The sequence below is a fragment of the Bacillus rossius genome, chromosome 8, assembly GCF_032445375.1.
Source record: "Bacillus rossius redtenbacheri isolate Brsri chromosome 8, Brsri_v3, whole genome shotgun sequence".
Lineage (NCBI taxonomy): Eukaryota > Metazoa > Arthropoda > Insecta > Phasmatodea > Bacillidae > Bacillus > Bacillus rossius.
This window is the reverse complement of record NC_086336.1, coordinates 37,644,747-37,668,462: the sequence shown is the minus strand read 5'-3', so window position 1 is coordinate 37,668,462 and position 23,716 is coordinate 37,644,747. Positions and strand designations below refer to the sequence as shown.

General features: G+C 36.4%; 1 protein-coding gene across 7 annotated transcripts in view; it reads left to right on the top strand.

Moving 5' to 3' along the window:
• Window positions 1-5,996: 5,996 nt before the first annotated feature.
• The window catches only part of LOC134534747 (zinc finger FYVE domain-containing protein 1-like), a 47,673-nt gene continuing 29,953 nt past the window's right edge, over window positions 5,997-23,716 (top strand). For 3 of the 7 annotated variants that reach the window (XM_063373264.1, XM_063373263.1, XM_063373267.1), the window contains exons 1-4: window positions 6,016-6,228; window positions 13,060-13,332; window positions 14,042-14,323; window positions 18,774-18,996. In XM_063373264.1, the coding sequence (XP_063229334.1) occupies window positions 13,069-13,332; window positions 14,042-14,323; window positions 18,774-18,996 (769 nt within the window). In that variant the 5' untranslated portion in view covers window positions 6,016-6,228; window positions 13,060-13,068. Of the gene's footprint in view, window positions 6,229-13,059; window positions 13,333-14,041; window positions 14,324-18,773; window positions 18,997-23,716 lie in introns of all 7 variants that reach the window. The other 4 variants (XM_063373266.1, XM_063373262.1, XM_063373265.1 and 1 more) reach the window with 2 other exon arrangements.

Genomic DNA, 23,716 nt, shown 5'->3' with positions numbered 1-23,716 from the left:
TTGCGGCTATTTACTTATGTGGAAAAAATTTTAATTGGTTAACTTTGACTATGTGGCCTGTAAAAAATGTTTTTCTTTGCAAACTGAGCAAGTTATTTGCTTTAATTTGTCATTTAGGCAGGTACCCCAATGTGTAAGCACCAAGAATGCTACTAATTTTGATGAAATCAAAAGCGGGGTGTAACTGGAAAAGCATATTTATTTGCACATTACACACTTGTATACATATGCTAGCGTCGATGTGGCCTTTCCCTGAATATAAGAGTCGAAGCTTGTCGTTAACACAATTCTGTAGGAACATTATTATGTAACCACGGCGGAATCTGAGGTAAAGTTTATGGCTAATAAAATTGTTTTACTGGTGATGTTACATTTGGGTCATGGCCCTTAAGTTCGTGATCCTCTTGGATGCACAAAAAGGCTAGAGTTGTGATTGAGTCGTTTTATGTGAGACGTGATTAGCGATTCTAGGCTGTCAAGGAGTGCCATTAATATGAAATACCTTGCACAGAACACTAAAGATTGAGTTGGCTTGGGAAACTAGTGGTTGACATAAAATAGTGTATAAAAAAACTGAAGGCAGGAAAATTATGGGGCTGGCAACGAGCCGAATGAATAACACTATTCACACACACTTTTAATGAGTTGATTCAGTTAAGAACATGAGCTAATGACCCTGTGATGTGGCACGTGTCCATTCCAGCACGAGTTGAGCATTAACTGCTTCCCGCTAGTACGAGTGACTTGATCTAGTAGGAGAAGGGGATGTGGTGTGAGACGTGTATCATATTGTGATTAGTGTTGGGCAACAAAAAAACATGTATCAGAAATTAACAACATTGAATACATAAATAATTATTTAAGTCTTTGTCCCATTGAAAAAACCATTCAAAGAATAAATAATTAAGTAGGTAGTTACTTGTAAGGCAGTTTGTGTATCAATTGCTTTAAAAGTACATAATACACAAACTCTGTGACTGTGTCGACTATCTGTGGGAAATAGTCAAGTCATTGATCAGAATTGTTAAACAAGCTAGGCTTAGATAAATGCTCATCGTATACACCCGGGTGAAGTGGCAACAAAGCATAACGGATTGTGCGACTAGAAGAAACAAATTGTTGTCAAAAATGCTACTTCCCCCCCCCCCCTCCTTTTACCGAGGTTTTTATGCACGTCAACAACCCTCGTAACACAGAAAATGCTCATCTGGTGTGTTTTGAGAGAGCTCTTGAAGATGGTAGGTGACACAGGCAGTAATGGGTGAGCATGTCATGACAGCAGCCTGCAAGGTAGCCAAGGTGGGCAGTGGCGCTGGGACGCCTCGAATTTTTCATGTCCAGCTGCGCTGGCATTTGAGGTAGGAGGCAGCATCGTGACACCTGAAATGCCCCATGTGCAGGCTCAGCAGCGAGGTAGGGGCAGTGGTGTCGCAGACGCTGCATCTGTGTGAGTGCAGCCCGACACTGCGTCAGTTTCCTACTTGCCAACAGGAAAGTACATCAGGGCGGCATGGCATTGTGTTTGAAGCATGCTGGCCAACTGGAAAGTGTGGCACAGAAGTGGTGGTGCTGTGAGTTGCTATGCTGGCAGCTTTGGAGGTGTCCATGGGCATTGTTAGGACAGGGTCTTTGAAAGGGAGCGGCAGAGGGATCACAATCTCTGAGACACTGGCACTAGGAGGGCCTGGTTTATTTTAAAGAAAAATTTAATGTCATGAGTTTACCCTGTTAGTAAGACGAAATTACAAGTCAATTGCTGATATAATTAATTTTAGAAGTCACAGTTACGCAATACGAATAGGTCACATTGACATCATACTGTCCTGGGCAGTATCAAAGCATGGGTACCAGTCTTATCTGCCGCACGCCACGCTAACGGAATGCACCTGCCGGTGTCAGATGCTTGAGTGATAATTTACAAGTATGTTCATTTGTGGAGAATTATTGTGTAAAGGTAAATGGACAGTGTAACTATATATGTATTTGTAAATGACAGAGTGGCAGAGAGGAATTTTTTTCATTTTGGTGGTTGTGTGTGACATCACTTACCTGAAGCATCTGCTCAGTCCATATGAGGCTACTGTTGGGGATGGATGCTGTCCTAAGGAGTTTCTATTCACTGATTGTTAGAAACAATAGCTAAAAAAATTTTTTTAACCATTTAATTGTTTTTCTAGTACCACAGGAGCTCAGACATAGCTCTCCCTCCTTGTGCTAAAGACTTTCACTGCATGACACAATCGGGCGGGTCGTTATATATGATACCGACCTACTTTGGTTTTTTGGTTTGTCTTATCTTTATAGTTGTTAGTAGGTAACCAAGTGATTTTTCGGATGAAAGATTCGTTCCAATTAAGGCACAGTTTCATTGTTGTGAATAAACACTGATGCATGACCATCTGCCTCCCTGGTTGGTTGGATGATTTTTTAAGCCCGGAGTGCCAACCAGCTAATTGCTGTGAGCTCGTTCACGAGTCCTTCTCAGGGGTGTATGTTATACATGTGGCTGGAGACAGAGAATTTTGCCAACAAGAACCCCCTAAGGGGTAGATGTTATGTTACACCAAATAAGGTGCTGTTCTGTATCCCAGCCTGTTTCATACTGGAGTGTAGGACCCATTCCGGCACACTGAATATCTGTCTGTTAGCTGCGATTCAATTAACTACTTGACGACCTACAGGCATAGTTCAGCGACGGCCACTCGGAACCATCCTTGCAACACGTGAACCACGTTATGATGTGGCTCCAGTGGCGGATCCAGGATTTTGGTTTGAAAGGGGCTTGATCCAGCTGAGGCTAGGCTTTATCAAGGCAAACACTAAAACAATATAGTGGACCCAGATGCTTTTGGAGGGGGCTTGAGCCCCTCAGCCCCCCCTCTGGATCCGCTACTGCGTGGCTCGAAGAGATGAAACACAAAGTATACATATGCGGAAAGTTAGCAAAGGCCTTTAATTGTAAACACAAACGAAAGTCCAAAACAGAGCACTAAACACATAATAATGCGATGACACTTAACGAGATTCTAAGCGGTACAGTTCGTGTGAGTATGTGTCTACACATAGATGCTAACTACAACAAAAGTTAGATTTGAGTGATATACATTTCAAAATAACAAGGCGCACTATACTATAGCCATGGAAATGCATTAGAAGGAAATACAGCTCCCTGGTTGAAGCCTGGGCAGAGAGCCTCTGTGGGCATGTGTCATGCATGGTCACTATACATCCCACTGCAAAGTCCCAAGTTAATCATGTGTTATTAAATTGTCTTATACATGCAGTCCCATGTCGTCGAAACTATAGAACCCAAAGGCTGGTCCTCACCAGGGCCGCAACTAAGGGGGGGCAAGCGGGGCATACGCCCCGGGCGCAAAGCTGTGGGGGCGCCGAGATCGCTTGCATTGTAATTCCTACTACAACTGATAACTGGTAAAAAGGTTTTTTAACTCGCATGCCAGGAATGTCTAATCTGATTTACAATATAATGTCTCAACATATTTAATGAACAAGTCTAGTGATTATACGGACTACTTTATGGACATAGTGGGTTCATGAATGGAAGTTACAGTAGCACAGAAACTGTTACATGTAGGTATGGAAAATGCTTAAATAGCACCAATTTTTCGTGGGAGGGCCCCCGGATCCCCCCGCTTTATTGGTGTATGTGCAAAAAAAGAGGGGGGGGGGGGGGGCGCATGAATCCATTATGCCCCGGGTGCCAGAGACTCTAGTTGCTGCCCTGGTCCTCACTACTTGAAGACAGGTCCGCACCCTGTTATGGAATAATGAATTAAAGCGATTGGAAGTTTTGGTTAAAGCAGTAAATGATTAAGAAAAACACACTTTTTTCAGTTCAGAGATGTCTAGGTGATGAATGCTCCATGGTGGTTGAGCATATCTGGCCTTGGCGCCGGGTGAACGATGACTGCCGCGACTTCGGGAGGCGTCGCACCGCCTGGGGTCGTGTTTAGTGTGCAAAGTGCGCAGAGAGTGGAAGACAAATCAGGCTAAGATTCAGAGTCGTGTCGCACTGTGAATAAGACTCAATTCTATTTACAAATAAGACTGTTGGAATACAAATATGCTTCTTTAAATTAGTTTTTTAATTAATTTTACTGTATGGTGAGCGGCGGAAGGCTACTTACACACACTTGGCGGTAGAATACACACACACGCTGATCGGTAGCCGCATAGGTGGCTATTGATGTGTCTAGGGGCGTAGTCAAGGGGGGGGGTTAGGGGTTCAACCCCCCCCCCCCTCTCCTTAGCACCAAATCTTTAATTAAATTCTTATTCATCGCTCAAACAAATTTCATATTAAAATTAATAAAATTTTTACCATTACAATATTTAAATTTAAGAACCGAAAACTGCTAAAATAGCACTATTTTACACCTTAGAATCCAAATTTTCCCGGGGGAGGACCAGGGGTGTAGGAACCGGGGGGAAAGGGGGAACATGTACCCTGAACTTTTTGGGTGGAAGGGACGGTCCCCCCCAACTTTCTAGACCGTAATATTTTAATTTTATAATATTATTCTGCCCAACTTTATTTGTAATTTCTTCACTCATCAAATTTTATCTTAAGGAAAACAATAATCATTTTAACATCGATGTATCCAATGGTTAGATACAAAACTGCTTAAAAAGCGCTATTTTGCACTTTTAAAATAAAAAATTTCCGGTGGAGGACCCCTGGACCACCTGCTTTAATAAAGGGGGGGGGGCCATGCTTCTTAACACCCACCATACACAAATCCTGGCTACGCCACTGGATGTATCAACGGCACGGATGTTTGAATCTATGTACTGCACTGCGCCGAGAGTGCCTGAACGAGGCATGATGGCCTGTGCAACCAGCAGGAGCACCGGTGGTCGGTGTTAACATGTAGCGCACGCAGAGTGCACCATAGCAGCAATAAAATCAACAACTCTACCTTCAGAACTGTGAGAAGTCTTTTAATTGATTCCCCCCCCCCCACCACCCCACTGATAAATATGTAGAGACAGGCACAGTGTTCTGCAGACATAAGGGTGTGCTCATGGGCCCGAACATGGAAGCCAGCGAGTAGAACCTTGCATTTCTCATCACCCACAATCTTGGTGTGAAGGGTCTCAAGTGGTCAACATGGGCTGAACTGTCCATTCACCTGCTTTCACCAGGAAGGCTGCTCTCACAGGACTGGCACCGGGCATAGCTTACAACGACCACCTTCCACCTGTAGTTTCTCTCAACAGCCCTGGTACTAGATGTTGTGCATTGGTGCGAGTATTGCCTGGCACTGTGTCGGTGGCCCGTTGGCCAACTGAAAAGTGCATTAGGGTGGTGGTGTCTCAAATTAATGACATGATAACAGCCTTCAGAGTGTCTGAAGGTAGGTAATGAGTTATTTAGGGAGCAGCCGGACAGTGCGTCGAGGCGGTGGTGTCGTAAAATGGCACCACTGGCAGTTGTCAGGGCGGTGGGGGGCAAGGATGATGTAATGGACCTATCTGTCCTTAGTATTGCCCTACTAATACTAGAGAGGTGTGTTTGCAATAACTTCAGAGACTGTATTGCTGTAGATATGGAAGAAAAATTTTCCTTACTTTATGCTGATAGGTCATAGGGAAATGTTATTTATTATAGACTGGTTAAATGTTGGTTACATACACGTTTGCTTACACACTGCTTTAAACAGATTTGTAAAAAAAGTATAACAGGCCAAATCGTAAAAGAAGGTGTGAATTTTTCTTAACTAAGGTAAATCACATATTTTAACTAAACGCTTGAAGTTGATATTAATTAGCATCAACCAACTCTAACAATCTTCTTAAATTATGATTTTTTAGCGTTAAATTTTATGCGAAAAATTAACTTCTGTTGAATCCAAGATTATGTTTTTAGATTTATTATTTTTTCTTTAAAAAATAAATTATATACGTTTCAATATTATTTCTAATACAAATATTTATGTCCGAAGGCTGAAATAAATTGTATTATTATCGTTTTTAATCAACAATCATGTTGACGAATTGAAGTTTGTAGGCTGCTCTGCGCAGTTTGTATTGAATTTTTTTTGAGGCGCAGGTGCTGTGAGAAATTTAAAACAAAGAAAGGGTGAAGTGTAAAAGTACCTAATTTCGCAAGGAATCAGTGTGCTGCGGTGTAGGTTTATGATGAGGTGACAGTAAATAACTTAATTTTTTTTTTGCATAGAAACGTCAAAAGGTAAAGCCATAAATGTGAGTGTAGTTCATCGTTATCCTTTTTTATTATTAAAGGAATTTCTTTTGTAACAGATGCAATGTGAAAGAGTGCAAAATGTTTGTTGACTAAAAGAACCAATTCCTTTGGTAAAGTTTAATATTTTTTTAGGTTAATTTGGTTTGAATTACATTGTATGGGTGTGGCTTTTTAGTTAGTAACATTTTAAGTAATATTTTAAATATAGTTTTTAACGGATTAGTGGTTTAAAAGTGATTATATTATTAACATGATTGCTGAAATTGCTAATATTACTTCAGTATGTGCTCCATGTGCATATCAGGTCACACTGTTATTGAATAAAAGTGAGTACCTATTGCAATTCCATTGGATTATTGAATTTCCATTAGAATATTAAATTTCGCTGTGTATTTCTTGACTGTCCCATCTAGCACATTTCACTTTTGCTATATTATGAGCCAATAAACTATGAATACGTAGGGGTAGTACTACAAGTAACTGTGGGGGGGGGGGGGGGGAGCAAGTGGAGAAGTTTGTTAAGGGCAGATAGGCCCTAGGCATGCTGAGACTAGTGCTTAGGGGAGGAAGCAGTGTTTTAAAGGATAAGGCCTAAACAACAATGGTTCACCCCATGCTGGAATCGCAACAGCAGTGTGCGATCCATATACATCAGTGCCTGAGATGGAAGTGGTGAAAGTGGAGGAGAATTGTTAGAAGTGAAAAGGGAGATTATCCAACTAACCCAACATAGCTGATGAAGGATAAGGGTGGGAGGGTAGAAGGAGAGGCTAGGCAGGATGTACCAAGTGCTGAGTGGGTGGGAGAGTGGGTAGAGTTAGAGAGAAAAGTTGCAGTGGGAAAGCATAGAAGTAGAAGAGAAAAAACTAGGAAAGTTTTTAAGGAACAAGGAAATATGGATTATTTAATCAATTTAATATGTCAGTAAATGTACGTATGTCACTTTTATTTTATGACACTTTTATTACAGCTGTGCACATCCAATTAATAAATATGGATGTATTGTGTATAACTGTCTTTCACATGTTTGGTTGTGTGGGAAACTGGTACCGTGAATGGATTCAAGACAAATCTTTGGGAGATGAATACTACAGATAATTTATTAGGTACTTAGTGTGAGCGAGTCAGAGGTGCCCACCTTGCAAGCTTAATGAATCAGATTACATCCTACCAAAAATATTCTTTTAAGAATAGATGGTGGCCTATTTTCATTTTTTTTTTGTACGAAAATGTTTGTGATAGTATTTACTTGTTTATAGGTTATTTAAAAAAAAAATTTAGTTCTTTCCTAACAGTTGCAAATTTAAGCAGCTGAATACTATACAGAGAAAACAGAGCAACACACCCGACACACACAGAGTACATTTAAATTATAGAACTTCTAGCTGAAGTACCCGGCATTGCTTGGGCTAAACCACCATTGGGAGCTGATTTTCTGAAAACCTTGCTCTCAGTTTATGGCTATGTACCTAATGTAAGGAATATCACTGCCGAGTTTCAAGTCTGTCTGACATGACATATAGGCTACTTGAAAAACGTACAATTTTGATCTTTAACGCCCCGCAAAATTTTAATTGAGATGAAAATGCATCAGTATTGCAATAGCCATTGCCATAGAGAGGAAGGAAGCATTAACATTGTAACAGCCTTGTAAGGCAAAAAAAAAAACTTAGAAAACACAGTAACGAAACAAAAAAAAAGTAAAAATTAAGTAGGAATATTAACTAATTGACAAATCCAACCCCAGTTGCAAGCATCCGACGCAGAAGGTATCAACAATGCAAAAGCCCCTTACCATTGGTAAGCTCCAACAATGCAATAGCAAAATCTGTAAGCTCCTGTGACCTTTTGCTTGCCTAAAGATGAAAAGAAAAAAGAAAAAAAAAACCTTTTTCACTGACACTCTAGATGTATCACACAGGAACCGTGCATTTTTCCAGGATGAAAATTAGCCTATGTCACTCTCCGGCCCATAAACTATCTCTATGCATACAATCATGTCGCTCTGTTGCTGCATGAAAGAATGATGAACCAACAAATACACTTTCACATGATATTAATAGGATTATTTAAAAAACGAAAAGGAAAATACATAGGAAGGAAAATCCAATATTTCATCAGCTGAGGCCTTGAACATTCATCCATTATATAATTATTACAGAGGCCGGCCTTAGTATTCTGGAAGGAAAACAGGAAAATTAAGAAAAACTGAGAATTTCACTAACTTGGTAAAATGGGGTGAATAGAAACTGTCTGCTAAAGGATATTATTTGTAACCAGCCTATATGAATTTCTTTGGATAATTTAAATTGTTATATATTTTTAAGTTATTTACCAATATTGATTTTGTTTGAAGAATTTTATATTTAAAGATTCTTAGAGCTGACTTTATTTTCACCTTATTTTACATTAGGTACCTTAAATTATTAAATAGATCCTTGAGATAAAATTGTGCTTTTTTATTCATAGTTTACTGTTACTGGCCTAAAGTATGTTTTCTTCATACTATATTTTTTTATAATTAAGTTTAAATTGATCTTGAATGTGTAACAGTAAATGCTTGAAAAAACTAATCATTAATTAGCCTATACTAGATGGTTATTTTTAAAACAGAAAATTTCAAAACTAAAAATAAGATGCTCTACGGTTTTGAAATCAAAGATTGTAAATCTGCTATTCAGTGGGGAAAAAAAAAAAAAATAAAAAATAAAAAATTGGAATAGTGTTTGATTAATCTGCAATTGCAGTTGGTAATTTTTGCTTGAACACAACTTAATGCAGATAACATAGAGCTGTAGTGTTATGACTCTTTTCTCCTTGACCCTCTTCCTTGTAAATATGTACACAAGAGTCTAGCGGCAGCACCGCTACTGGCTGCAAATGCCGAGCCTTTCCGACGTTTGCCGATCGGAAGCGCCTACCCCCTGGATGTTTTTTATTTTTACGCACACGTTTTTTCTCTCAAGTATAAAAAAGCCACACAGACTGTTTAGTGGATGGTTGGTTATATTAGGTAAGTATAGCTACAGTAAAAAAACTTTAAAATCATTTTATGGTTGCTTAGCATATAACTTTTTAATATGTAGCTATCCAGCGGTAGGAAACCATTTACATGTTTTCACAGTATCTTTAATGTAGCTATCCTGACCAAATCAACCATCCACAATGTTTTAAAGTATTTACAATGTAGCTAACCTAACCTAATTGACCATTAGTTATCATGTCCTTACCTGAAAATTACAAGTTGCGTAAAATTGCAAGGGAATATGGGGTGTCCCGAGAATATTTGTGGAAGACAAAGACTTCCTAGATTTTATACGGTATGAAAAATATACAAATCCATGAAGTACGTTTCTTCAATTAGGTATTTTCCTCTAGAAACAATTACAAATAAATACCGTTGCCTTGTTTATGGTCTTTCCTTTTAACAGCACCTCCATATTTATTTACAATGAACAAAACAAAACCCAAAGATGCACGATCGGACGTTTTGCTCTCTCATCAGTGAAAAGAAGGCTTCCCGTTGCGGGATCGCGCCACCGGCCCCAGAACGAGCGTGAGCGGTGCGGCATTTGCAGCCAGTTGCAGGAAGTAGCGGTGCTGCCGCTAGACTCTTGTAATATGTACTTCCATTTCCTTCTCCTATTGTTGTGAGTAAAGAAAGGAAAATGTGAAACTGATAATTGCCTACTTCCTAGAGAGATTATGCACAATACATTTTCAGAGTGTCCTTGTGAAAAACATTCTAATCTAATGTTAATATATTAAAGTTGGTAGATTAGTATGAATGAAATGATACCCAACCAAGGATCATAAGTGAATTTTTATTGTTACCAAAAACAAAATTTATTTTCAGTGATTTTTTCTCAGGAAATGGAGTTGTTGTTGTTGTTATGTAATTATTAGGTATTGAATTATTTGTTAGCTTTGAATGATAAATTGTGTTAACTAAATGGTACCGTACCAAAACCTTGTTTCCTGAGGATAAGTTAGATTTTAATCCCAGAATCGATTATGAAATACCAATGCATTTGCAAAAAAAGTACTATATCCCAAGAAGAGGATCACAAAGGCAAAATGCCAAATGGAGGTACATGTGCCAAAAGAAGTTTCGAGTTACATCAAAGAAAAACATATGAAATCAAATTGTAATATTTGGTTTGGTTCTATAGTTTAAGAGGAAGCTTGTTAGTTCCATACCTATTTCACAACTGTGTAAGATTGTAATAAAAATTTAATATGACCCCACTTTACAGCCAATGTGTGTTTTTACTGAGAGCTACTGAGATTAAAAATGTTTTTGAAAAACTAAACATTCCACCGTAGCAATATTCTGCGAGATTAAATAACCGTGTGATCTTGATTTAGATTTTAATAAGTTTCCCCTTAACAGTCAGTGTGTGTTCTATTATGACCATTGCCATAATTAAATCAAAATAAAAAAATAAACATACCAAGGGTGCAACATGCAGCTTGTTATAAAATGTATAATGAATTCCTTGTTTATGATCTATATATATCACAACTGGGTGATAGGGCACCAGATTTTTACTGTAGCCCACCTTAACTGTCAATGTATGTCATATCAGGACTACTGCGGTGATTAAACAAAAATAAAAAAACCAAGGGTGCAACATACTGCTTCGTACAAAAGTTTAAGGAGACCCTTGTTTATGCCACACATGTCACGACAGGGTGATATGGGACAAAATTTTTACAGTAACAGTCAATTTGTGTCAATTCTGCAGTATTTATAAAGTAATTAAAAACAAACAATGTAAGGGCGAAAAATTTGGTTTCGAAAGAAAGTTTAAGAACTTGGACCCTTGTTTAGGCCACACGTATGTCACAACCAGGTGATATGGAACTAGATTTTAACAGTAGCCCCCCTTAACAGTCAGTGTGTGTTATGTTAGGATTGCTGCTGCAATTAACAATAATAAAAAAATCCAAGGGTTCTGTCCAGCCCTGGCAGGAAGGCACAATTAAATTAGTAATTGATGGTTGGTGGATTTTCTGAAAGTCACTTTAACTCACAGTTGTTGGTTGGTGTTGGTGGTGGCATGAGTTGAATGTATGGAACTTTTATCACCAACAAAACTTCATATAGACTTTAAGTACAGAAACAAAACAAATGTGTGTGAGTACTCCTGCCATTTTGTTAGTAGATTATGTTTACAAAATGTTGTTTTGTAATTTAAGTAAAATGCCAATTTAAAATTTTTTAATTCTTGTCTTTATTATTCAATTATTCCACTTTTATATCAAGGTACATTACACACAACAAAATAATAATAATAATAATAATAATAGACACACATAATGATTACCAAAATTATCAGAACATTCATTTTGCTGTTTCTCAACAGCAACCATCTAATGTGCTACGAGACACTTTGCACACCAACCTAAATTCGCCAATACCAACACAAACCATCAAGTGTGTAATACTTAGGCTTTAATTATCATTTCCAGCTATAGCAATAGCTGCTTTAGTTAGTGTCTAAAATCCTAGGCATTCAATGTTAGATTTGAAAATTTTTTTATCCATTTCTAAAAGAATACACTTTTATAAAAGTGGTAACATCTAAAAATATATTTGAAAACTATCTTCTACTCTATGAGATGCTTTCAGTTCAAGCTGTAGTCGAATCATTGTTATTAATATTTTTTAAAGTACTATGTAAACATTTTTGGAGTTATACTTCTTTAGGCGCATTATGAAAAAATGATGATAGTGAAATTTTAAGATGCGCGCGCATCACTGTAACACAAAATTAACAGGTTGAAGCTACCCGCTAAACCGTTCATTAAGTCTCGAAAAAAAGCCACATGTTTCTAGTTTCTACATTCACAACACGTGTTTTAGTTTCATACAAGTGTGAATTATATATGTGCTAATCAATTATATTCAGTAGTGATTTAAATTGAATATTTTGATTAATATTATTTATTATTCGTAAATATTATTAAAAAAAATTGTGCTTATATACTTTTTCAAGAGCTCCAATATAATTGAGGTTAACTATCTGTATGTATTATTTATTGATATAAATTAAAAATATTATTATTTAATATAATTAATACTAAATACTATTAAATTATTAATGTTAAATATTTATTATTGGTATTTAATATTTACAAAATAAAAAATAAATTTAATAAAACATTAAATAAAAAATTTATGATAAAAATTAAAATTGAACATCAAATTAAAATATTAATTTTTAATATTTATTATTTAATTGAATAAATAATAAACATTTATAAAAATAAAAGAAAAAAATTAATGAAAACTTTTTGATAAAAATGAAAAGTGAATATTAAATTAAGAATATTATAATATTTAGTACAAATTATGTCATATATTTATTATTCTCTAAATTTATTTATTGAATTATTCAAATTTAAACTGAACTTTATGGACTGTGTTGACTATCTTTTTCTAGGCCTTTTATTATTTTATTGTAATTAATTATTTGCATGCAATTAAAAACTATTTTTTAATGATGCCAAATAAGTATAATTTCTCACGCGCATACATAAGTACATGCACCCATTTTTTTAAAAATTGAATCAAGATAATAGTTTAGGAAACTACCCTGTTGAGGGGACAGTTCACATTGAACACAGAATTCTTAGTAAGTGTAATTAGTGAGAAAACAATTGTGTAACACACTGGAGCAATTCAAATAAGTAATAAGAAATTTAAACATGGTACTTATGAGACACACAGACACGTTTTGTTTTATGTTAATATTGTGTGATGATGTTGTTAGCTGGCACCCTATGTTTGCATTATGATGTCTTCTATTGGTTTGCTGTTTCAGTGGCCTGGAATGGATCGTTTCGGGGACAGTGGACCACCCTTCATGCTGACTCCAGCGGACCGATACCGGCAGACAAGCCTTCACGACAACTCCTCGGCCATCATGAATTCCATACCACATGACAATACTTGCATCTCAGCCAAGTCTTCCCTGGGGAACATGACGAGCTTGCTCCCGGACTTGACTAACCAGTTTCGCACTCTTGATTTCACTTCGCCAGATGACAGCCACGACAAAGGTTTTCTCTTAATTGATGGGAAAGAACATCTGAAGGTTAATTCACTGTGGCCCTATTCTTAGCCTTTTAAGTCGTATTATGTAACATGGTAGAATACTTATTGCTAATGGTGTAAGTTTCAATGTGTGAAGGCTCTTCGAACATACTCAATGCTATTTGTTTTCATGCAAGTGAGGGGGAATAGCATTGTTTATGATCAAACTTTAAAGTGCTTACAGTCTTTGCTGTCGTACAGTTGCAGTAGTTGGGCTTTACTTCAACCTATTATTGTTACAGTCATGTTTTGAGCCAAGATTACTTAAAACATTAAGCAAAGATTAAAATATTAAAAAATATATATAAGATAAATATTACTTAATATCGTCATTTAAAAGATGGCTAATTAGCTAAGGCTAATTACCTGCAGAAATTCCAAAACAATCTTTTGAGTTTCATGAATTATAATTTATTGAATTTCATTGAGGTATATTTAGAGCAAAGACTTTTTTTTGTTTAGAAGGATGATCTTGACATGCGTTAAGGTGAATTTCCTTCAGAAACTAGAAAGAAAAAAACACGGGTACTTTACCAATGCTGAACCTGATGTTATGATGAATTATCATAGAAAATTTTCTTATTTTAATGGATGCAAAGACTGGGTGACTAACTATTTTCAAACAGGTATATATGTGCAAAAATAATTTTGTAGTGACATGAAAATGCATTGTAATATAGACACTATATGGCAAATGTGCACCATTGCAGGTGTCATCAGCAGAGCAGTTTGTGTGTCGCCTGGGCTGCAACAAGGAGACCCGTGCGAAAGTGGTATCTATTTTTGGGAACACGGGCGATGGGAAGTCGTTCACCCTGAACAACACCTTCTTTGGGGGACACGAGGTGTTCCGGACGTCGTCGGAGCAGGACTCGTGCACGATGGGTGTGTGGGCGGCATACGACCCGCAACTGGGGGTGGTGTGTCTCGATACGGAGGGGATGCTGGGAGTCACCACTCACGAGAACCAGCGCACCAGGCTCTTGTTGAAGGTATGCCTGTTGCAGCTATGTACAGTCTCTTTTAGTTCGTGTGGTCTTGATTAATCAAGGTTGTGTGCTTGCTTCTAAAACATTTAGTTTGTAATCAAATGAATATAATGCAATGGATTTTACCAAAACTGATAAACATATAAGTGAATGGGGGGGAGTCATTATAATCCCAAACTTGTAGCTTGCCACTGGAGGATGTGAATTCACAGTGATGGGAACTACACCTTAGTTGTAAAACCACAAGTTCTGCCTCATAACTGCATCACTTAAGTCACATTATACTACTGTTAATTACTGCCTGCATGCAAACAGCGTCACTTATGCCACTTTAGTCCGCTCTTGTTTAAGGCTCTTTGAACTTTGTGTATGGAAGGGGGTTGTCAGCAGGCGTGACAGATGAGACAGTATAACACTTTGGAATGCCATGAAGTCAGTTCACTGTGGCTGCTACACAAGGCACCCTCCCCCTCTTTCAGGCGACCACCATGTATCACAGGATTCTTTGCTTTCTGAAGAATTGCTTATGAACTACAGCCATAAAACTCTTTTCTTCTTTTAATTGCTGCTTGCTGTTTCAAAAAAAAGGCCATGTAAATCACTACTGATAGAAAGTGGCACCAGAAAAGCTGTTGTTAGTAAATATGGTTTAAATGTATGAATGTAACTACAGTAAAACACCGTTTTAAAGAACTTTATTAGAGCAAACAATTTATTACTACGAACTATGCCTTTGGTCCCGTCAGACGTCCACATATCATAACGTAAAAAAATTTCACTAGTACAACTTTTCTCGCTCAAATTTTTAAAATATTCTATAATTATTCATTTGAACGAACACTTTTCTGCCCGGCATGGTAAACGACAAACTGATAAAATCATCGCCATTCACCCACAAACTGCCATCTTATTTATTTTGATACGCGCCATAGATGACTGCAATGGACTAGTGTTGAAATTAATGCACAAAACTGGTGAAGCGACTAAAGCGCTGCATTGTGGTGTTTGCTGACATTACTCTTTGTTCTATGCTCGCATAACGTGTTTAACCGATGCAAAGTTCTACATCATAAAGTATTGCTACACACACATTTCTGGTCGTTTCCTTGTTTATTGTTTGAGAAACGTGGCTATACTACGAATATAACTTATTTTTACATGATTGTGTCAGGTCCATTTGTTTTTATAGTTTAATAAACAGTACTACTGATAATGTCTTCTAGGAAACGAAAGGCGATTGATGGAAAATGAAACTTGAAATGTTAAAAGCAGTAGATGAAGGATTTTTTTTCAACAATTTAAAAATGTAAAAATGTTTTCCTAACTTTTAAATTTTATATTTTTGATTTATTACAGCATTTTTCCAAACAGCTTGTCTTGATTCCAAAGGTAGGCTTACTGTTTTGGAAAACAACTTACGTATTTCTGTACAGTACATATACATACTAGTATGTATGTACATATGTAGTATGTATCTTGATTCCAAAGTATAGCTGTTAAAGTAATTGATGCTTGTACCACTCATATTGGTATTAGATTTTCTACTTTGTTAATTTAACAAGCTGGAGTTATGTTAAAAAAACCCAAATCAGGCAATCATTGTGATTTCGGTATAAAGAACTTCATTATAAAAAACTGCCGTAATTTTGGTCCCTTCATGTTCTTTATAATGAAGCTCTACTGTAATTTTTAATTTCTGTTTGTGTGAATTGAGAATTTTACTCCATCAAGTATTTTTCATAAATTCATAATCATTTAGTTTGGGGGCACATTATATTCAATCACATTATTTTAGGGTAAATATAGTAATTGTCTGCAGTATAAAATTAATTTTTTATCATAGGGTTTTTAATGTCTCATGATTTACACAGGATTGAGGCAGTGAGATCTCAAAGCTCTTTAAAATTACATGTTTGGGTCCAAGGCTGTGCTAGATTAGCAATTTTGTCAGATAATAAATCAGTATAGTTGTAATGGAAAAAAAAAAAAAGTACAGATGCCAACCCTCTGTGACCTTTTCTATTCCACTAAAGCTGTGACACACCGCCATGATTATGGATTGATGAATAGTCCAGGGGCTCTAATGGTTAACCCTGCCATTAACTCTCCTTCCCCAGCGGCCACCTCGGCATGAAGGGGAAGTGTTTTCGCAACTTTCACTTGGGACACTGCGAGGCCCTTCACTTTGTGCTAGGTTCGTTTGTGATGTAGTATTGTGGTGTCCTGGGGTCTATCCCATAGTATCCTGGCCGGGCAGTGAGTGCTGCCACTGGTGATGTCACGACTCTGAGGACAATTACCATCTCGTGTTCGCTGCGGGCTAGCCTTTAACACCTCAGTTATCCTTCACCACCATCAGCCAACTTAGTCGTTCCATCACCCCTGTAGCCTAGACCCACCAAGGCAGTAGACATCAGTGCAATGATGTTCAAAAAATTCTAATAGCTGCTGTATGGCTGTACACACTGTATTTGACACATTGTGCAAAGGTGATACCTAACTCCATAAATAACAGGAATCCACCCAAAAAAATCGGAACGTGAGTGGCTGAATCGGTGCCGGATTACAGGAGATGCCGCACCGGAGAATAAGCTGAGAACCACGTGGGCACTGAATCAGTGCTCACGAGTTGGTCATGTCAGGGTGCTGGGATCTTGCCAGCTATCAGCTGTCAGAGCTGCCTATGAAGTGGAATGTTAGGTTGTTAGTAGCTCTTCAACTGATAATACTTTATTTTGCGTGTGTGTATGTGCAGTGGCGTAGCCAGGTTTTGTGTATGGGGGGTGTTAAGAAGCACCGGTAGTATAGCGAAACCCTTTACGAAAATAGTCCTTCACTGCAACTTAACTGTAGCATGAAATGGCTCAACTCATGTCCAATTCACATATGAATTATTTGTTTGGACTTCAGTAGAATACTATTCATCTCTAACTATAAAATAAATTACACGTGAAAATATTTAATATTCTCGTCAATTCTGTAAACAAAGTTTGTTTTTCAATCAAAACATAACAGTTGAAAGTGCCATAGATATAGTTCATTGATGTGTGCAACTGTATAACATGCCTCAGCAGAGATATTTGAACAGAAAGACACCATTTTCGTTTCAATGGTTTTTAAAATAGGCAGCTAATTGAATCTTTGACACATAAGTATGGGTGACTGGTGTATAAAGAACAATTAAAAGTGCAAATTCCATAGTTTATTTCTTTAATAGAATTGATGATTTATTTTAAATATTTCCGTAATAATTTTCGGCATTCTAAAATTTTATATTTTTTGTGCAGTGCTGTGGAGTGTAAGTTCACTGCATCTGCAGCCATCTAGCGGAATAGCTAGAAACTTTCTCTTTTAGGAAAACAGGATTGCTTTGAAAGTGGTACGTCTTTGTTTTAAGTGTTAATATCGTTGACACAGATCCCACGGACACATGATAAAAAAATAATGTTTTTAAAGGTTTTTTTTGTTTGCAAAGTGGTGTATGGATGTGTAGATGTATATTACTATTGACTGGTAAAACAAAATGTTTGTTGACACTTGTAAAGTATAATTATTCTGACAAAATAGTACAAATTGTGTAAGAAATGGCATCAGAAGTGTGGCAGTAATTTACTGTTGACTGTGCAAACAAACTGAATTTGATGTAGACAATAATTTTGATGGACAATTTATTATTTTAATTCTTTGAAAGTTCACCATCATTTAATGTATTTCCATTATTGTAATATTTTATTTTTATTCATATGTTTTAAAGGAGGATGTATGTAAATTACTTGAGGTAATTGCTAGATTAATATAGTAAATTTAAGTTTTATTAAGTGTTCTCTATATTATGTAGAATTATTTTTCACTGATACATATTAAATTTGTAATTGGTTGGTGTGTTTGCTGTAATTTTAAAACTATACTAAACCTTTAAATTTGCTTTGATAGCTTCTTTAAAGACTGAAACATTATGCCAATGCATTTCTTTGTAAGCATACAATAAAAACATTGAGGACAGAATACAAACAAATTACCTATTATTTTCAGTGTTATAAACAGTAAATTGTTAAAGATGTAATTCTGGATAGAAGCTTTTTAGTGCTTTTTTTTTTGTAGCGAAAAAAATAAATATTTTATTACTTGAAACACCACATAAATAATGTGTGAATAATGTTTATTTTATTTTCAAGTCAGAACCGAGGACCGAGAACCAATTTTTAAGAACCGGTACCGAACCGAGAACCGGAAAAAAAACTGGAATCGACCCATCACTTTTGTCATTCATTGTCTATTTCTCACTTTGAGGCCTGTTGCTGTTTGTTTTACAATTTTACATGTAAAGTAAATAAATAACTGAAGGGGGGGTTTTTTTTTTTTTTTTTTTTTAAATATCTTGGTGGATGCAAATTGTACTGAATTGTACTTGTAAGCATGTTCAACGAAACCGGGTGTACTTGGTGCGTGGCAGGTGCTGGCTGTCTCCGACATAGTGATATACCGCACGCGCTCCGAGCGCCTGCACAGTGACATGTACACGTTCCTGGGGTCCGCGTCGCGGGCGTACTCGCACCACTTCCAGACGGCCTTGCAGTCGGTGTGGGAGAGGGGGGAGTTCGATGGCCCCCTGTCGGCTCTCGGCCCCAGCGTCGTCGTCTTCCACGAGACCACCAACACGGACCCGCTGCCCACGAGTACGAAGTTCCGTTATGCCTCTGTGTTCTTCCGGGTCACCTCACTACAATATAATTACGTAGTTATTTTTGTATTGAATTTTTTTCTTCCGTATAGTGTAGCCTACATTGTAAAGCTAAAACAAAAAATTCTGCAATTCTTTGATACCACTGATACTTATTAAAATAGAGTGCAATGTGTTTGGCAACAGGTGGAGTTCTATTATTAGTGTTATTGGTAACACCTATTCTTTATTTAAAACCGCACACAAAGTTTTAAATCCAACAATAAGATTTTCAGCTGTTATTTACTGAACGAAAATGAAATTGTTACATTATGACAGATATAATATTAAGGTCAATATTTTTTTTCCCCCTACCTACTTAAATTCAGGTCTCTATTTTTACTTAAGTTTTGTGAAAAAGAGTTATTTCTTTGAAGAAAAGTTATTTGTAATGTCGTGAAATTAACTGTTTTCTTCCACCTGAAAAGTTTTGTTTATAGTATATAGATCATTCAATATTTGCGGATTTAGCACTTCTAGAGCGCAGCACTGCATATAACAAAATGGAGGGCAAAGACGGCATTGAGATTGTTGATTTGTAATGGATATTTGTGTTATCGTGTGTCTGTAGGTGATAATTATAAAATGTTTGAACCTGTAGTTGAAATGCACGAAATCATGAACTATGTACTTAAGCTGGGTTTATAATTGAAAATTAAGAATTATGAATTATAATTAGTTGTGTACTTAATATGACTCAATGCATGGTAGTGGAATGGTTTATGATTTTTGTGTAGGAATTTTGACGGGTCGTGTGCAAACCACATGATGACTTAAGATTTAACAGAAATGGTTATATTTTATATTTTTCCTTAAGACTTATGATAAGTGCTAATAGAGCACAGTAGAAGGTGGTGTTGGTGTGAAAAATTATTTGCTGGGAAAACAGGTTACAATGTAGTGCAAAAGGAGTTCAAAATACAGAATTATTAGTATCCTGTGAGAAATGAGAAGATACTTGAGAATAAAACATGTTCCTACAAAAAATTAAAATAATTAAAAATAAATAAACATCTTTAGTATTAAATTTCCTATACAGATTATTCTTAAGTGTTTTAAGTTCGCTTTTATACGAGTCTTTAAAAAAATATATTTAAAATGTCATGAATGCTTACCGTTTTTAAATGTATAACCATTTTATGGTGGCCTGGATTAGATGATATTATCATTTAAAAACTACTTTCTATTTTATATATTTTATATATGTACCTATATTCAAGTTAAATATCTCATTTTTATGATTTGAGTATGAATTATAGGTTACGAGCTGTAGTATGGTAATTATTTAGTTTTGCCCCTCTTCTTTAAAACAAAAGTAAAAAATTCTGTAAAAATTTTAGTTATTAATATAAACCTTTCTGAATTTATTGCAAAAGGCGGAGATAAGGAATTCCTTACCATTTTGGTGAAATTGCTGTTTATAGTACCCACTATTGATAAGAGCCTAGTAAGTAAGAAGAAAAACAACAATTACCTACCTCTATAAAAGATATCCTCTTTCGTAAAATGATGTTGACATACATACATATAGTTGGTTACTGGTTTGCCTATTCTTAAAACATGCGCCCATCGTCTTCTCAACTTCGCGTCCTTAGGAAAACGATGCATTGAAACATTTTTTCCTGAATAAACTCTACAGTCCGGAACTGAGCAATACATTACACAAATTTCTTGTATCTTCCGAACTTAAAACATATCTCATACACTGCTTAATTCAAAAAAATTTACTCAAACCACGAATCCAAAACATCTTGCCATCCTTTAACGCTCCTTGAAACCAAGCATACGCTCCCTTTGTTTATACCGTCTTCGGTGATTCAAAATCAAACCACCAGATGTCAGCCACTTTGCCTGAATGTGCGAATAGAGACAAAAAACCTGTTAAATTTTCATTTAACAGTAAATATTGTAATAGTACAGTAAAACTTTGGTTATTTCTTAGTTTCCTGAAAATGCTATACAAAAGCTTCCCCTGATTACTGTGGATAATCAGGAGTTTACTGTATAAACATAAACATTAAAAAATATAGACCACTTATTTTTGTTATTTCTTAAGCAAAAGGAAGCCACAGTCACATGGTGACTCACACCTCAACAACTTGTTCGGGTTCTATTTCCAGTGGGGTTGAGTCATGGTGGTAAATATGGCAGGTGCATTGTGTCAGTAGGTTTTCCCCCTTCCCCCTCAAATTCATTCCATCTTTTCTCTATTAGCATTTCATCGCTTTTCATAGTCTCTAATTTGTTTGATGTGGATGAAATGTTAAACTCAATCCATCCATTTATCCATTTATCTTGACCAAAATTATTATGTTATATCAAATATTGTAATGGGGAAAATATGGGAAACATGTGAGAAATGTGCAGCGAACCTGGCGGTCTGGAGTGTACTTATGTTTTTAAGTGTGTGAAACCAGTTACAGTAGTGGCATCTGGTGGTGTGGGATGTAAAATAGCTTGAAAGCAAAGCTATAAAATTTCTTGCGCTTTGCCAATGCTAATTGTCCAGCATTTCCCATATTGCATGTTACAATATTTGGTTGTATGTTTGTATATTGAACAAAAATATGCTTTTTTGGTTACTGTGTAAATGCTTTAGTTTAATGTAGCATATAAGTTACCATACTAGGTAGGATGTGTTTTAGAATTCCAATAAATTTTTTTTATAAACAATTCTTCACTTTAGAACTATGATCAAATAAACATCATTTGAATAACCTGAAAAGTAGTACAAGCATGTACTGCTTGATGTTAAGTTTATAATATAGATTTGTAGTGATGGGTCTAATCCCAATTTTTTCGAATCTGAACCTTGAAACCAAATCTCAAAGTGTGCCTCGAATCCACCCTTTGAATCCGAATCTAGGTTTCAAGAGACTGAAATGAAATAATGTACGTGAAATAAAAATTTTAACTAACATAAAAAGCTTCTTCATAAGACTTCTTGTTTGTTGATAAGATAGTTACTTACATTTTAAATTGGTAATTCCTAATTATTTTACAGTAATTTAAATGTCGCTTACCTATAAGACCAACCCATTTTTCAATATCATGTTGTTATATTTATATCTAACATAACTATTTGATAAAATGAAAAACTACACCAATCCCTCACTTAGCATGTCTTCAGATTGCGCAAACTCATTTAGCGCAATGTTAATTTTACTGCCTCATTCTTGAATAGCACGTCTGTAAATTTCAGTTAGCCCGAAATCTCCGCAGGCAAAAAAAAGTCAGGCATGACGCCACAAAGTCTGTTTCAACTTCTGTAAACAACAGATGTGCCGTGGCAAACAGTTAGCCATACAAGGGGGGAAGAGATGCGCGCGCAGTTCTGATTATGCTATCAGCTGTTGTACAAACATCAGCTATGGCTAGTTAAGTTGCGGCTATGGAGTGTAAAGGGCCAAATGTTTTTACGTCCGTGCGTATGCCTCCGTGCTGTACCGTTGTTGCCCAGCTACAGACGGGGTCGTGATGAACTTGTCTAGCCAGTGGCAGGGAACTTGCACAACACAAAGCAATGTCTGCCCATTCGTCTGCTGATAACTGTATGTGCGCAAGCACCTGCAGTGGGAATTATAGTGGAATCATGACTTCCAAGTGAAGCATAATGCATCATGTTCGAGTGTTTGAGACAAAACTAGAAGTATTATGGTGTGCAGAATGTCATGAAGGCCACACTTATGTTAGTCGCACTTTCGTTTTAAGCGAGTCAACTGTGCGCACAATCGTACAAAATGACTCTATCAAACGTTTATATAAGTCTGATGCTGTTGGTTGTACTAGTGGGAATATATTTGAAATTAGATACCGGAACAGAAATGAACAGATGATTCACATGGAAAAGGTTGTTAAATGAATGGTGCAATGAAAAAAAAATCGCGAGGCTGACAATATGGATGAGAACCAAGCAGAGATACACAAATAAGCATTTTAATTTTTGAATAATGAAAATGTAATTATCCGGACAGTAGTATCGGTTTCACTGCCAGTAAAGGATCGTTTGGAAAGTTTGCCAGAGTTGAAGGTCACGTCCGAGCGGGCAAGCCAACCAGCCTATTGATGATAAGTACTTAACCACCTATCTCTCATTACGTGCTGTCATATTTGTCATACGCAGTATTTGATGGTAGGCTTATAAAGATAAATGGTGTGACATATTTATTTCATTGAGTGTTATTCTACGCGTTTATATTATGTAAAGACTATTTCCCTACACATTTTGAAACACATTAAGTAAATTAGCCTTGCTTTTTATGGAGACCCGTGCTTCAGAATACACGATTTCGGATAACACAAACATTTTTAGGAATGCATTAGTTGTGCTAAGTGAGGGATTGGTGTACTTAAAAAATAAAAAGAAGGGAATGCTCAATATTAAAATTGTGCATAGTTATTTTAATTTTTTTGAATGATGTTATACATAGGGCTCAATTGGTTAATCACTTAATCAGTCCAAACATTACAAACATAGACAGTTATATTTTTACTCCAATCCTGCATTTTATAAAATAAATTTAATGTATCTGTGCCAAGAACAATACTAGCTTAGTATTACTTACAGTAGCCATTTCCCTGTAACATTTTAAAATTTAAAAAAAAATTGTTTATGCTGCATTGTCAAACTGTTTCATACTGCTGCTGAGCAACAAGTTTACATTGCACATTTAAAC